Source organism: Lissotriton helveticus, chromosome 4_1, assembly GCF_964261635.1.
Source record: "Lissotriton helveticus chromosome 4_1, aLisHel1.1, whole genome shotgun sequence".
Lineage (NCBI taxonomy): Eukaryota > Metazoa > Chordata > Amphibia > Caudata > Salamandridae > Lissotriton > Lissotriton helveticus.
The window spans coordinates 1,787,373,941-1,787,390,520 of NC_136063.1; the positions used below are offsets into that span (position 1 = coordinate 1,787,373,941).

At 41.9% G+C, this 16,580-nt stretch overlaps 1 protein-coding gene across 2 annotated transcripts in view; it reads left to right on the plus strand.

The window, feature by feature from the left end:
- DIAPH2 (diaphanous related formin 2) overlaps positions 1-16,580 on the plus strand; it is a 4,230,744-nt gene that overhangs the window by 1,482,968 nt on the left and 2,731,196 nt on the right. For both annotated transcript variants that reach the window (XM_078688424.1, XM_078688425.1), the window contains 2 exons: positions 4,327-4,391; positions 10,442-10,546. In XM_078688424.1, the coding sequence (XP_078544550.1) occupies positions 4,327-4,391; positions 10,442-10,546 (170 nt within the window). The remainder of the gene's footprint in view (positions 1-4,326; positions 4,392-10,441; positions 10,547-16,580) is intronic.

A 16,580-nucleotide genomic window follows, 5' to 3' on the forward strand; every position in this document is an offset into this window, starting at 1 on the left:
ATTCCCATTAGGATTTCGTGGTCATTGTATCTAGGTGGACTTCTGCGGAGAGCGTGCATGTGATCGAAAGGTATAGACGAGCCCTGCGGACATTATCTGCCATCAATAGCTGTAGGTCTCTGTGCATGTAATGATAGCTCTAGTCAATACCCAGTCTGAGGCCTGCTAATCGTGTGTGAACGAACTGTGAAATTAAAGAAACTCACGGAACTGCGGTTTCGGACAGTACTGGAATATGCTTATAGCCGCAGAAATCTTCTAATATTGGCAGGGGGGAGGGGAGGTGAGGACATTTATTAAGGATGTCTTTTACTGCGTGAGCCATTACTACGTTTTCTCTTCTTTACCTCAAAGTGTCAGTTCTTAATTAAAAAAATATATATATTCTTGTGAGGCTGAAAGATGAGAGAGTGAGTGCCAGAGATGCAGTATTTACCTTCCTCACTCAAATTGCAGCACCACTGCTCCCGTAGCCCTTGACCGGCGCTTATATGTCTCACATATCTGCTCTACAATTAGGCTGCTCCCTGTGAGCAACAGTCATTCTTTTATTTTTCCATTTTGGTTTATGGAAACATAAAAAGAGCTGCTAATACACCGAAAGGTTAAATAGGATTGTATTGGGTGTCCACTTTCTGTTTCCATGACCTTAGTGGACATAAAAGAGGGACTGATTTACCTCTGACTACCATTAAATTAAAGCAGCTGCAGAGTCAAAACCAGGACTAAGAGTGAGATCACAAAGAATCCCAGATTCCTGAATTAGTACCAGTGGTGCCCACCTGCAACCATTGACACACACTAGGTACAGCGTAGGGTTTACAGTCGTAGAAGTAGGTGGACCATTACGTTTGCAAAACCCTTTGTTACTTTACTCTCATTAATATTAATCTACCAGTGATTATTGTGCATAATAGCTACAAACAAGGTGTTAATTAAAAAACATGAAGCTTGGAAGGGGCCCTTGTCTGTCCCAAGCCTCTGGTTATATCCTAACATGAAGAGATCAGCTGCTAAATCTCCAAGAGGTACAGAGGCACCCCAAAAATGATAATGCTTTGCTACCAGCCAGGGTTTGTGCTGATGGATCAGGGAATTCCCATTGCGACTATGTGCATGTAGTTAATGGAAGTTCTTCACATTCTCAAGGCTTGCCAAAGGAATTCCTGAGTGGCACTTATCTGCAAATTTGATGAGTCCGTAGGAATTAGAATCCCACAAACACTGCAAAGGAAAAATTGTGGAGAGGCCCCAGCTTCTGTGCTAGGTGTGGCCTTTTGTTCTGAAAGTCAGCCCTTTCAGGACATTAAGAAGCTTGATTAGTAAGCAAGTGTGTGTGTTAAGTGTAGCTATTTATATACTCCACATTCGGATCTAATCGTCTGTTGGTGAGCCACAGTGTGCAGTGATAATAGGCACCTATTGGACTTAGCCCTTTTTTAGGGTTATCCCGAAACTTTTTGCTTCTCCCTCCTATTTGTTCCTGACATGTTGCTGTTGGCTAAAGGATTATGTACACTTTACCACTGCTAATCAGTGCTAAAGTGTATATGCTCTCTTTGTAAATTATGATGACAATTGGTTATCCCTGATTGGCATGTTTGATTTACTGGTAAGTCCCTAGTAACGTGCACTGATTGTGCCAGGGCCTGTAAATCAAATGCTACTAGTGGGCCTCCAGGACTGATTGTGCCACCCACATGAGTAGCCCTGAAAAGGTATCCCAGACCTGCCAGCCACTGCAATGTCTGTGTGCAGTTTGTTAACTGCCATGGCAACTTGCCAAGTGCACCCACTTTCCAGGCCCTAACCTTACCTTTTCTTACATGTAAGACACCCAATGTACCCCCATGGGCAGGGTGCGGTGTATGTGAAATGTAGGACATGTACTGGTGTGTGTGACATGTTCTGATAGTGAAATGCTGCCAATTTCGTTTTTCACTATTGAAAGTCTATCTGTCCTGTAGGATAGAATGGGAAATATTGTGTAACATCTTACAAGTATAACTTCCTACTGGGACAGTATAGAGAAATGAAGTTTAGGCTCTCTAAACTCAGAATTTAATAATACATCTTTTAGTAAGTTCTTAAATTGTGTGTTTGAAACTGCCACTTTTAGAAATTAGGTATTTTCTTGTTTAACCATTCTGTGTGCCTCTACATGTTTTTAGAATAACTGTCTGGTTTTGGAGTGACACAGGCTGGTGATATGCATTCATTGTAGACAGCCACTGGGGGGTTGAGGTGTGCCTGGCTCTTCCTGGATGGCTCAGAGCTAAGCTGAATTGGGCTTGGCTACATTTAGAATAGTGGGAAGAGATTTCCTTGCACCTGAGTAGGGCTTGTCTCCCTTGCAAAATGCTATCTCCACCCCATGTTGTCATACTGCACCAGTGAGGACAGAACTGGTTTGTACAAACAAGACAAAATGGGGTAAAAGTAGTAGTCCTTAAACTCCAGAACTTTAGATCACTTCTGGACTCAAGAGGAACCTTTGCCAAGGAGAAGAGCTGGAGGGCTGTGAGGAGGAGTATTGCCCCTTTGCTGTGTGCTTTGTGAGGTTAGCGTACTGGTGCAGGTGCTGTTTGAAAGACAAAGAATGGAGCTTTGCTGTGAACTTGCCTTAAGAAGAATCTCCAAGTACCCGAAGTGTTCTAGCCTCCTGTTTTGAAGTCTCGGGGACACAAATACTTCACCCCCAGCTCCCCTGAACCCTATTGCTGAGAGTTCTGACCTGCCAGGAGGAGCCTATTCCAGTTTTGGGCCTCTGGAGGTTGTGCATGCCGTTGGGAGCTGGAAGAAACCGGAAAGAAGCAAGAAAACCTGTTTCTGAAGCCATCAGTGACACCGCTGTGATGCCGCAACCTGCACCGAGGCCCAGGGCACCACTCGTGAAGTGAGTGACGCACTGCCTGGCCTGCACCTCAGTGCTGACGCCCTTCGACACCTATAGTTATCAGCCATGCCTGACGCTAGCATTTGCACCAACGCCGACAGCGCCTCATCCTGTTGACTCTACGAACCCACTGACTTTGCATCGTCACCGGAACCGATGCCTCATCGCCAACGTGACCGTTTTCCCCCTGTCCTGGACACAACACGTTGCCTCCTCACACACACGATGCCTCACCTGTGGCAGCCAGGGAGCCAGCCCGACCTTGGCACCGACGCTTTACCTTCACGACTTTGTGCATCATCATAGATTTCGTTTCCAAGGTATTGTTTGTTTGGGGGTCCTTGTGTCTCCGCGCCTGATGCCGCCACCTCGCAGTCGGTGCCGTACTTTTGACTTATTGCTGTCACAACGCCGCAATAGCCCTAGGTGGAGCTATTTGTTTTCTACAACCATTATGTTTCTCATAACTGTCCTAAAGTCACATCTTATAACCTGTATCTTGGATTTGCGTTGTTTTGGTCTTGGTGAGTTTAGATAAAGATACTTAATTTTTCTAAACTGGTGTGGTGTCCATTTTTGGTGTTATCTCTGTATTACTGTGCGTTTTGAGTACAAATACTTTACACATTGCCTTGGGATAAGCCTGTCTGCTCATGCCAAGCTACCCAGGGGGGTGACCAGGGGTTATCTAAAGTGTGTATCCCCCTTAACAACACCATGATCTTTACAAACATTCCTCTCTTAGACAAAGTATTCCTTGAACATTGATATAATGCTCAAGTGAACCATAGACTTCCAGTTTACGCATTATAATTTAAAATTTGAGTTTTTTTCATGGGAGCACAGTTTGAAAGTCTGACACATCAAACTTGGACATAGTTTCATATCTCAGAAATTGTTATTACTACGTCCAAATATTATTTTTGAGATTTCCCAAAGATATGTTAACTAATACAAACAACATCCTCTGAAACAAAAATGAACACTTGGTTATCATATGCATACAATAACTTCAATTGGGACAGGAAGAGTTGCCCCCCACTTAGACCTGAAAGTGATATTTTGTATTTTGCTTCGATATTACACAAGCACCTTTAAAACAGAAATGTATAAAATAATGGTGGGTTGTTTAGAATTTCATTTATATAATTTTACAATTGTCCATTAATTTAATCACATGCCAGTATCTCACTACACTGGCAATTCTTTCTCCTTGTAATGTGTGAACTGTTCTACAAGTGCAAATTGTGCTTCATAAAATGAGTAAACCATTCCTATTGCAGTGTTAGCATCTGTGACATTTTCCCTATTCCAGAACATACTTCTAACCAAGGTTTCCAAGACACTGTGTCAATATATCTGACAAAGAATTTGTGTCAGGAGAGCATCAAGAAAAAGTTAAGTAATTGTATTTTTTCTAATGATTTCAGATAATTGTGTGGACAAAGCAAAAGTAGACGAAAGTGAACACAAAGCAGCCGAATTTTCCAAAAAGGTAAGCGCTTTAATCAATGTAATATTTATTCCAAGGGGGTTGGTACCACGTGACAAAGGCCGATTTATCAAATGTCATTTTTACTTGCTGCATTGACAGCTAGTCCCTTGATGGTTTGATCAATATTTGGCAGTGTTAATAAGTTGTCCGTTGGAGTGTAACGGAGCCAGTATTGATTAACCCGTTCAGATGTGCCACATCATTGGTTAGTAATGAGATTATTAAAAAACAAAACACAATTGTCTTTTTCAGATGAGCTGTCCATTGTTGTTTCTTCTGTAGAATATGAATTCCTAACATATGTGTTTGTAAATCCTAATCATTTGTTGCTGTGTCTACTTCTATTCAATGACAATCATACTGAGCTACTAATATTAGTAGAGCTGTAATACTGACCCCTTCAGACTAGATTATATTAGTGGTTACAATATGCAAGATTACCAGTAGTGATCATTCAGTTCATCAGGCACAGTTGCCAGAAGTAGTTGAAACAAAAAAGTTGCCAATGTGGAATTCTTCTACATTAGTAATATATAACAGCAATAGCTACAATGCTCCTGGCACCAAGTTAATAATATTAGCACTAAGCCTCACCAAGGCCTTAAATATCAGCTGTAAATATATTTTGGAAATTCCTCCATTTTTCTTCAAACATCTGCCAATGAGTTCTAAGAATACACACATTTTGGTCTTAAATACACACTTTCGATTTTGTTATGCATATATTCAACCAAGCTATAGCTTCTAATATCCTAGGCTGGGCTGCAAACAGGAGAGCTGCTTATTGGTATCTGAAGAGCTACCAGTAGCTCACGAGCTACTTGTTGGAGAAGCGTGAAAAATCTGCATAGAATAAGAACAAACTTGTTGAACTTGTTGAACATTTCTGTAATTTTAAAAAAAAGAAAGAAAACATGGGAATGAAATGTCAAAATCAAGTATAATATTTTTTTAAGCCAGAAGTTTGCTTTGCAATCTTTTAACGCTACTTGTCTTTCCTTGTCCTCTCACATCCACTGAGCATGCCTGCCAACGCATTTCACTAATGTGCAGAGGCATGCCTGTATTTTCACTCTCCCTGCTTTCTGAGACTTTCACCTTCAAATACCTGTTCCCAAATATGTAAGACTGGGTTCAGACCAGTAAATTATACTCTCCTTAAATACGTGTTCTTATTTCTCTGCCTCTCCTGAGATTTGAAGGGGAAACAGAGACATATGGATGCTTCCTGAAGACACGGACATAAAGGAGTGATTCCATTGTTAAAACACTGACACTCTTAACTGTGCCCTATGGCATTGCTACTCTGTAACACGGTGTAGCACGCAACTTGGGATAGTCTGACCTCAGCTGCAAGTTCCGATCATTAGTTTCAGTTCACAAGTTTATTTTCAGAAAACCTTTTCCCTTTGTTCGGTTTCTATAGCTTTCATATCGAATAGTTTTTCAAAAGTGACACAATCTGCCATGGACAAAGAACTGATTTATAGTCCGTGAAGGAAAGAGCCTGTGCTGTATTTTATGGGGTCTGTCGCAATGACCCTTCATTGTAGACAGGGCTTTAATGGACACAGATGGTACTGCTTGCTCCTACTGTGTCTTCTCGGATTTTCAGTGCTTTATTTTCACCTCAGAACTATTGTCAGGGACCTGACATAGAAGTTCAACTTACAGTGGGAAAGAATAGCTACCATCCTGAATAAACGCTGAGAAAGGACGGCAAAACTGTGGATGTTTCAATAGAAATTGGCTAAAAGATGTACATGTTTTACAGGCAGTTAGAAAAGCTGATTATACAAAGACACATGATATGGGAACTTTGTCTAGTGTCCCTGTGCAGGTATGGCTCAGACTGTGTCAACCAGAGCCTTTTACCACTTGTGACAGAGCATACCCTTGCTATAGGAACCAAAACTGGGGTCTTGTCCACTATTCATTCTATGGAGATAGGGCTTCACTGTAGCGTGCTGTCCTGATTTAGGGCACGACAGTCGGAGGAGCATGTGTGGTCGCAGAGCTCGTGGGTATCCTGCTGTGTGATCTTCTAGCCCAATCTTGATCCCACTTGCAAACAAGTAGGTGTCCAATTGGGTCCCAGCAGTGACACTTTTCACACATCTTAGTTTTCTCTCAGAACTTGGAGTCTTTGCCTGATAGTACGACTGCATCAACAGTCATGGTTGACACAGCGCTTTGGTACTTCTTGGAGCCAGGCTTCTGATGGGAATTCACTTTAAAATGAATTGCAGGACAGCTTAAGCCACAGTTAATGATGCGGCCTCTGCCAGAGAAACGCGACCGAGGCCCCAAGACCCAGCTTTCATGCTCTTAATGCACGTCACACCCCTTGCAACTGCACCTGCCTGAGCTCCTCATGGCTTTGGATTCTTCTGAGTAGCATCTCCTTCATTCTTGGCTACTTCCAATGCCCCTTCTGCAGTCCTATTATTTGAAATTAGTTGCAGGCAACCTTTCCTGGCAGGCTAGTCAACTCTTCCCCAGGATTTTGGTCATAACCCTGCCAATGGTTGTTATCTGACTGTACCACTGCCCTGGCACTCCTAAAACTCACCATTGGCATGAGGTATCAAGTCAGGAAATCATGGCCCTGGAAGTGCCTACCCCAACTCTATACTGGAGCTGCAGACACACATTATGTGTTCCAGAGATTCAATTCTGTGGCCAGTTCGAGGCAGTTATGCACTTTTGTTAATGCTATACAGCGTGGTCAGGCAATGCCTTTGGGACAAGTGTAAGAAGGGTGGTAAGGGCGAGCTGGGAGTCTCCCCTCTGTAGCAACCCTAACAAGAGCACAAAGGCAAGTGAGGTTGCCCCACTGCACTACCTTTAGCCTAGTGGGGAATAGCTCATCTCAGACAACAATGGGTGAGGGAGAGGCAAAGGGTACTCTAGTTTTAAAGGGGCCCACTCTCCCCACTCCTAATTACCCAAACACTTCTCTGTCTAACCTACTTAAAGATACCCCAAGAAGTTTCTGGTGGCACCCCTACAATCTACTCCTGCTGTCTGAGCTATCCATCCAAAATTGCACCTTGGGTACCATCAGAATGTGCCTGATACAAAATGGAATCCATGCGGACTGTAGCCATGTGCACTTATTTTGCTCTCCACATGCATCCTTCTCATATAAGCCATGCATGCACATGCAATACATACACAACTGTATTGCATGCACATACAACTTCCATACACCTCAAGGATGGGTGATTAAACTGCTTAAGGGATACTTGCAGAACACTCGTGAAAATACGTTGAGGCTGGCAGGTTGCTCTTCCATGCAGGCAACTGGAAAAATACCTCTCTGGCACGATAAACTCTTTGCTGCAATTGCAGCCAGTTGTCTACAGCCCTGGACGATGAGTGTTCATTCCTGAAGGAGAACTAGGTAATTTCTTTTTTTCGTTCCAACCACAGAGCCCCACGCTGGATCTAATTCAACAACACAGAAAGGCCTCAGTGAACAAGCATGGTCGTTGTGTGTGCTGAGTTTGAGGTCAAAACACTAGAGTTTGCTTTAGAGAGTGCACAAGAGCACACCCTCTCCAGAACCATGCAGGAAATCTTTCTCCAACTCAATACATGGCCTATTTTTTTTTTTATGTAGCTACCATTTTCATCAGTTCATTTACCCTTAATTTCTCTTCCTTGCTCTGCCTGAGAATGCACTTTGACCACTAATGGTGGGGAATCTAAAAGTAACGCCAATCTCACAAAAGCTGGCTGTAGAAAGCAGAACTAGACAAATGCTGCAGAATTATTTGACAATGCTAATGCTCAGTGGCATGAAGTTGGTAGGATTAGACCCAAAGTGACACACACTCCAAAATGTAAAGTTTGATGGAATTCAGCATTTTCACATTTCATCTTTTTTCTCTATTTGTAAAACATTTTTTGACACAGAGAAATTCTTTTTTCTAACAACCCTTGCGATGATTGCTGTGTCTGCAGCAATTTCAGCCATAGTTTGTAGCCTTCATTTGTGCATTTTTGACACTACATTTTAGTTCCAACGGTGAGTTTGAAATGACATTGTGAAATGTTTTGAAATATCCATAAATGTATGGCTTCCACAATTCAAGAGTCCAATCCTCCTGCCCTTTTCCAGAGATCACACATGTATAAACTCCTATGTCTGTCGTCACAACTGGGTACAAATTACCATTCTAGCGATGATTCAAAGTTGTAAATGGTATTTAAGCCAATTACTCCAAATATTGTTCCGAGAATCAAGTTTTGGGAAACTACAATCCTGAATCCACATTTTTGTGGTCATAAACATAATGTATGATTGCCAAAATAAATCAAGTCCATAGTTAGCTTCCATTTTTACAATGCGTTCTATGACGATGTCTTTTTGTCAGAAATGCAAACCACTCGACAGGCCACAAGCTGTAGCAAGCCACTCCTATGCAGGCATATGTTGTACCAATTCAGGGAGCATAATATCTTTGGTGAAGGACTGCAGCAAGCAAGAGAAAAAAAATTAACTACAGTCACTGATAAAAGTGGAAACAAGTATATAACTTATGCAATGCTTAGTACGGTGTAAGTTGTCGGGAAGGTGAGTCTAAAGAAACACTTAGGACTGGATTTAGAGTTTGTCAGACATGGGGCAACTGGTAAAAAAGCAGATGTCCCATTGGTCCTATTTGGAGGATATAGGGCACCAAAGACTCTACATAGGGCAGAAAGACCATCAGGCGCCTTTTGGCATACGGTTGCATCCAACAAACTCTAAATGAACACCATATGATGCCTATTGTTCTATATATGGCTTTGGTTACTATTGTGGAAATATAAGATTGCATGCTATCTACTGAAATAAAAAGAGGTGGCATTATCCAGTACCTTGACCTTTGCTTACATCTCTTTGGCTACAAATAAAAAAAAGTAAAGTCTTGTCCTAAAAGCTTGCTTGTCCTTATATATACTACGCATCAAGCATTGTGTTTGACATTGAGGGCCATATATATCAAGGCCAAATGGGTTTGCAAACGCTGAAATTCGCAGAATTTCGGCGTTTGCAAACTCATTTTTGCAAAATGGTATGTATGAAAGAATTTGGGTACAGAATAAGGAATCGCAAAATTTGCCATTCCTTATTTTGCAATTGCATTTAAGGAATCGCACATTTTGTGATTCCTTAAATGCAATGTATTAAGCAAAAAAAAATCCAAAATGCCCTTAAGGAATCGCAAATTACCACCAACTTCTAGTTGGTGGTAAGTTGCACATTTCAGCATTTTTCAAAGTCCCATGTGACGCACATGTATGCCCTTAGGGCATGTATGTGCACCACATGTGCACCCATACTTATTTCAGGGGTGCAACAGGGTGTCCTTAGGACACCCCTGCAGCCTTGAAATTATTCTCAATTTGCGATTAGCAAATTGTGAATCACAAATTGTGAATAAATCCCCATTCCTTCCTATGGGCCAGGAGGCCCATAGAAATGAATGGGAAAGTATTCCTTAATTGCGAATTCGCAATTTGCGAATTCGCAATTAAGGAATATCAAGAAATCGCTAAAAAAATTGCATTTTTCTTGATACATACCATTTTGCGATTCTGAAATAGCGAATTCTTAAAAATCGCTATTACAAAAATGGTTCCTTGATACATATGGCCCTGAATGCACAGTGTTTGGCAACTTGTTGCAAAATTAGCTCAAATATGCTAACCCCAGACATCCTTGAACTGCCTTTGCATTGTCCGTCTTCAAAGAAAGTGATGTTCTGGATAGGAGGTGTAAGGGTTATAACTGAAAAAAATGAGTCTGAAAAGTCTGTTTTGCTGATCTGAAAGTTACTCGAATGCAATCCGCGGTGCATGACTCCAGATGGTCACTGTTGTATATGCTTATTGACCAGAAAGACCTTGTACAATGCAATTTTTCAAAGCAGTCATGCAGTGTAACAAGGTAAAGAACATGTCTCCATTACTTCCCTGGCACTATTGTTTAAAGTCTTCTTGGAACTGCTTACTGCTGCATAGATGGATGAATGCATTTATGATTGTGATCATTGCAGTTTGATGAAGAGTTCACGGCTCGCCAGGAGGCGCAGGCCGAGCTTCAGAAGCGGGAGGAAAAAATCAAAGAGCTGGAAGCAGAAATCCAGAGGCTGCGAACCCAGGTAATGTAACAAGATATAGACTTTATGTCATGTCACCGTGAGTCTCTCGCTAGAAAATTATCTTGTTAAAATGAGGGGAAAAATTGCCACCAAGCGCACGCTTTCTGCTTGCGATTTGAAACTTTCTTTTAAATAATTCCAGTGTTTGATTTTTTTTTTCCGCGAGCCCCAACATGTGGGGCTGGCGTTTGATAAATGTTTGGGTGATCGCTTCCTGAAATTGCATGCAAGACCGACGGCTTAATGAAGGCAGCGGCGCTGCTCACCAGGACGCGCGCCCCTCGGCTGAGGGCGCTTCTATATTTCATGAAGGTGAAAAGTCGAGATTGTTCGGCGCAATTTTAAAGTGCGAGCATTTTCACCCGAAACTATTAAACGGAAAGGCAGCCAATCATTTCAGACACCTTTATTATCCCCAGCTTTTGAAATGTAAATAACTAGTCATTTTCTTTCGAAGTGTCGGTGTGGTTGGTGCTCTTTTTGTCGCTGGAGTTTTCATGGGCTCAAAAATTGTAGCTGCAGGTAGGCTCTCTATTGTGATAGCATTTCATCCTCTTTAATATTGTAATTAATACTTTTGCCTCGATGGTTGGTGGATTATCTCTGCAGTGGCTGATTATCTCTGTTGTATTTGTGTTAATGTGTAGTGTTTCATTATTCCAAAGAAAGTTTCCGGAGAAACGACTTCCTTGCATAGTCTTGAGATGGAGACTGTGACACATGATTTATTTATTTATTTATTTATTTATTTAAACTTATAAAGCGCACAGCTACCCGCAGTGGGTTTCCCAGCGCTAAGGGACAGACTAAAATAGAAAAACTTGCATGCTAATTTTACTGAAAGAAAATTCAATTCACTGCTGAAAAAGCCAAGTTTTAAGTCCCTTGCGGAAACGAAGAAGATTGGTTTCTGTCTTTAAGGTCACAGGAAGGGCATTCCAGAATTTAGGACCCAAGTGGGCAAAAGAGCGGCCTCCCATTTTTGCTAGCTTAAATCTAGGGACCGAAAAGTCACCATTCCCTGAGGATCGCAGGGTTCGGCTTGGCTTATAGGCCTGGATGAGGTCCTGAAGATATTTGGGGGCTAAGCCGTGTTTGATTTTAAAAACGTGACAGAGTGCTTTGAATTTGATTCGGTTCGGGATTTTGAGCCAGTGAAGGTCACTGAGGGCAGGAGAGGCAGATATTCTCCTAGGGACATTACGGAGGAGCCGGGCACCGCGTTTTGAACCACCTGAAGTTTTTTTTATTGTTGTCCGGTCGGCTCCAAGGTAAAGGACGTTGCCGTAGTCCAGGTGGGAAACGACCAGCGCCTGGACTACGGTTCTTTGTGTGGAGGAAGGCAACATCCAAAGGATTTTTTGAAGCCATCTTAGGGTGGCAAAACAAATAGAGGTCACCTTCACAGGCTGCTGTCTCATTGTGAGTTCTTCATCGATGAGAAACCCGAGATTGCGTACTACAGTCCCGGGCTGAGGGGTTACACTGAAATGTACACAATGAATAATGCAATGATTTTTAGAAGTGCAAACTGACTGTTAGACCACGGTAGAATGGGCAAAAGACAGTAGTGCAATAGCATTATATTATATTTCAAAATGTTACCAACTTATTTTGCATCCTGATCACAGGTTCATTAGGATCACTGGCCTCCTTTTTGGAGTAGCTGTGCTGTAAAGAGCACATGCTTATATTAACTCAGTTAACCAATGAGTCCGTGGAAGAGGTGTAGACAGCATACCTTAGACCCAAAGTAGGGGTGGGCGAAGGATTCCGCTCCGTCGGCGGAGTTATCAGTTTTGTCTGGAGTGCAAAGTTCCGAAAAACTCCACAAAGTGATGCAGAGTGGATTTTTTACACTCGTTCAGCTTGCCAACGCAAGCGAGAGAAATCATACGCTACACCTCCTGGCGAGATTTTTGAACACGGGTGGTCACAGCAGGTCGCTACCGCGGGCATTGAGAAAGCTGCCGCTTGAGTAGAAAATCTACTCGAGTGGCAGAAAGAAGCAGCGCCCTATGGCACTGTGCGTGATGCCATTCGCACTGATTTTATAACACAGGAGAATCACCTGGCGCCAAAAATTCAGGACGAACAGCGCAACGTACTGGACTCTGCTGCTTGTGGAACTCCGCATAGCATGGCTATGTTTTTTGCCACTTCGCAGAGCTCAGGATTTGAACCCTATTGATTAGACCCAATTCTGGCATAAATGAGCCTCAGACCATCTGAAATGTCTGATGTGACAAGGTGGTTCAATCTATTACATTATGTGGTTTGAGGAACATGTTAATTTAATTGAATATCACCTAGAGACAACTTGTCCAGCCTGTCGGCCAGTGATATTGCCTTAGGTTTGCACTACGTTGAGTACTTAATAATTAAAATAATTACAGAATTGAAGGCTTCTTTGATATCATATTTTCCACATTTCTACTAGCAGTTGGAAACCAAGGCTAGATTTACTAACATTTGACGCAACAGAGCGCAGCAAGACAACTTCCTGCACTGTGCTGCGTCAAATGGAGAGAGCACAAATGTGCCCTATATACTAAAATGTGGCACATTCCTGCTCTATCTCTGTGCTGTCTCACTGTATGTAGCCTAGCGTCATGGGGCAAGGGTGCCTGCATTATCGTCAGAATTGCTTTTGTGCTGGAAGGGACACCTTCCTTTACAAAAGCAATCCTCAGAGTAATTTCCTCTTTTTACATGTGCTGCACAATGCAGCGCACGTAGAAAGAGGAAATAATGAGGAGAAATACACATATTTATCCTCGTTACAGCTCTTTTGGGATTGCATAGCATTTTGATGCATTCCCAGGTTTACTACCCTTACTAAATCTGGGAATGCGCCAAAATCCACGGGGGGATGTCTTGGAACACCCACACTCCACCCACTGAACACCTTTACAGCGCAGAGTAACGCAAGGCAGCAATTTGTGCTGCCTTGCGTTACTCTGGATTTACAAAGCGACGCATCGTCACACCCGGTGGCTTTGCATCGCTTAATAAATATCACTTAAGCCCTTACGTTGCCTTGTGCGAAGCAATGGCAACCCAAGGGCTTAGTAAATGTGTGCCTAAATGCCTACAGTTATGCCTGCTACATTCTATTTTAATGGTCTACTGGCTACCAAGGCAAATGTATCTGTTTTTCATTTAGATCACTAATTTATTCCTCTGCATTGTAAACACAAATACATGGAATTCTCCTCAAATACACACTCCATTCATACTAATTGATAAGTATTGTTGCAAGTTCTAAAGGTAGGGCAGGATTCATCAATATTTGAGTCACTGTGTTTATTTTGGCACAATTTACCAACATCACTCCTATTTTTTTTATGTCAGCAGTAGAGTCTTTTAATAAACACATGCATGTTTAATTAACTTGTGTGTTAAGGCTTGAAATATATAAATGCCCAAAACATGGTAGGGATGACTGATGAACATCAGAGACTTCCTTAGAATCACACATTTATCTTCAGATGATATGATTGTCATAGTCTTGTAAAATCATTAACAATGAATTATTTAAAGAACAAAACTAGGATACTACCCAACAATATTGACAGTTCCATTTTCCATTCATGGTTCTAGTTTTCTGTGACGTAATAAAAGATCATCCCTGCAAACCAGAACTTCATCCATTATTACCACAATATGTTTTGAACATCATCATACCCACCGCCATGCCCAGGAGTTGCTGTCTCATAGTTTTATTCCTGGTATATTTTTTTTAACATTTTGTGCCACAGAACCCATCAACATGACATATTTGTCCACTGGGATGCGAAGGAGATGATTTGATCAGATTCTCTCTTTAACTCACACCAAACCTTCCCATGGACACACAGGACTAATGGCCAGTTTGATTTTGCAGTGTTAAGCATGAATGTAGTCTTCCAAGGCTTTGGAGATGCTACACTTCAATAGATTAAACCCCCGACATATCTAAAGCCCCAAGTCGCTGCTGTGCAGTGGAATGACCTCCCATTTGACCTACGATTGACAGATGAATATCTGCCTTTCAGAAATAAGCTAAAAACTTCCTGTTTCCTAGGTACTAAGTAGATTAGCCATTACTCAAGAATATCCCACACTGCAACCAAATACCCTGTCCTTACACCACACTGTATGTTCTCCTAGCGCAGTGATGTCCTTCGAGATGAATGTTGCCCTTAAAAAAAAAAAGTGTCATTATTACTTAGAAGAAGCTTACACTGGTGCCAATGAGATCTTTCGGGGACAATTATTGTTTCTGTTTGCACCAAGATTTAGAAAATGTGACTAAAAAGAAAGGAAATTCTAGGTCAGCTTGATATTTTCAGAGGGTAAAGTTTTAAGTGCGCTAGTAAAAATTATTTATTTGACATGGTCAGAAAAAAAGGAACTTTTCGCACTATTTCACATATGGAAATCTGTCCTTACCGCCTATCAGCAAAAAAAGAATATTAAGTGGCTCACTGGAACACACATTATAACACACCTCATCCAGTATGTCCTGTGGGTACTTCGATATTTTGCAGCCCATGAGTTGCTGGCTGTTGTTATAGAGTGGTGCCTCAACTCTTTCTGGCTCTTTTGAATGTTTATGAGCAACACCGATTTGTTTAACTTCGAATATGTCAAATCTTTTTTTATGGAGAGTGTCACTTTCTTTAATTATTAGAGCAGGAATTACATTGGACCAGAACTCGACAATAGCCACAGAGCAGAAGGATTTATTTGGGAAAGAGACTAATTTTATTTCTGCCGTGAGTAATTGTAGAGAACTAATTTTACATAATAGGTCTACTATTCTCCCACGGTTAAGTGGAATTCTGTCGCTGGGTAATAAATCTGTCAATTCCAGGGCACTTGATGCTGGAAGTTCCTCACTGTCCTGGATAGTCTGATCGAGCAGTAGATTTACATATTCGGGAACGTTATGTTTTGCAAATTTTGTTGAGAAGTTTGGTGCGAGAGGGTTTAAATCTTTATAATCTGCTTGGGTTACAGACGAAGGAGGCTGTTGGCCTCTGGTTTGAGTTGCCTTATGAGATTTCATGGGGTAACTGATTTCTTCATCTTCTAGCTCTGTGGAGTATACTTGAGGGAACATTACTTTTCTTGAGGATCTTCTCGTTATTCTTCAGTTGATTTTTTTTTTTTGCTATTATTTTTATTAGAATTCCCCTGGTTATTTTTCCCTTTTTTAGTTAGAGGTGTTGTAGTTTCTATTTGATTTTTATTTTGTAATTCTTCCCGTGATGCCTTTTCAGCTTTCGGAGGAGGATGGATAGAACCTCCTTGTTGATCTTTTTGAGCAAAAATTGGAAACATAGGGGTGGCAATTTGGGCGGTATTTTGAGGAGTGCTCTCTGGAAGGGGTTCTTTGGAAGAAGTGTGGCGCAGTGGCCAGAGCAACTGACGCCAGAACCCGGGTGCTCATGGTTCGATTCCTGGTGCTGGCGGCAGATCAGCCCAGCACCATGTGACTCTGGGCAGTAGCTCGCTTAATCTTCCAGAGGGCTCCCAGCGCCTTGACACCTTTGGGTAATTGTTTGTGCTTTACAAATACTGGACATTTACTGGACATGGTCTATATCCGGAAGAGTGAAGTCAGTGGCTTATCAGTAGGCTGGCTCTTGTTCCAGCTGACATCTAGTCTGCCCCTTGCCGGGACACTTTACAAGTAGTTGTGTGCCTTATAAATCCTTTCATTGATTGATTGAAGTCTCTAGTTAGTGGTATTCCATGTGCCCAAGCATAGATCAGAGCGTGCAGCGCTAATTTTTTAATATTACCGCGTTTCTATTTTGGTTCTTTTAATTTATTTGACCCTGTTTTTAGAATCACCTTCATAGCGCCCACACACTTGCACTCTAATTTGTGCCCCCCACCGCTTTTTGAGCGGATTTAAGTGGGTATTCACCTGCTCTTCGTGGCGTTTTCCGCCATCTTGGGTGGGACCGGGACCTCCTCTGCGTTATTCGCCTGAGCGCTCTAGTGCTCAGAGCAGGTCAGCCTTTATTTAAGGCGAACACCT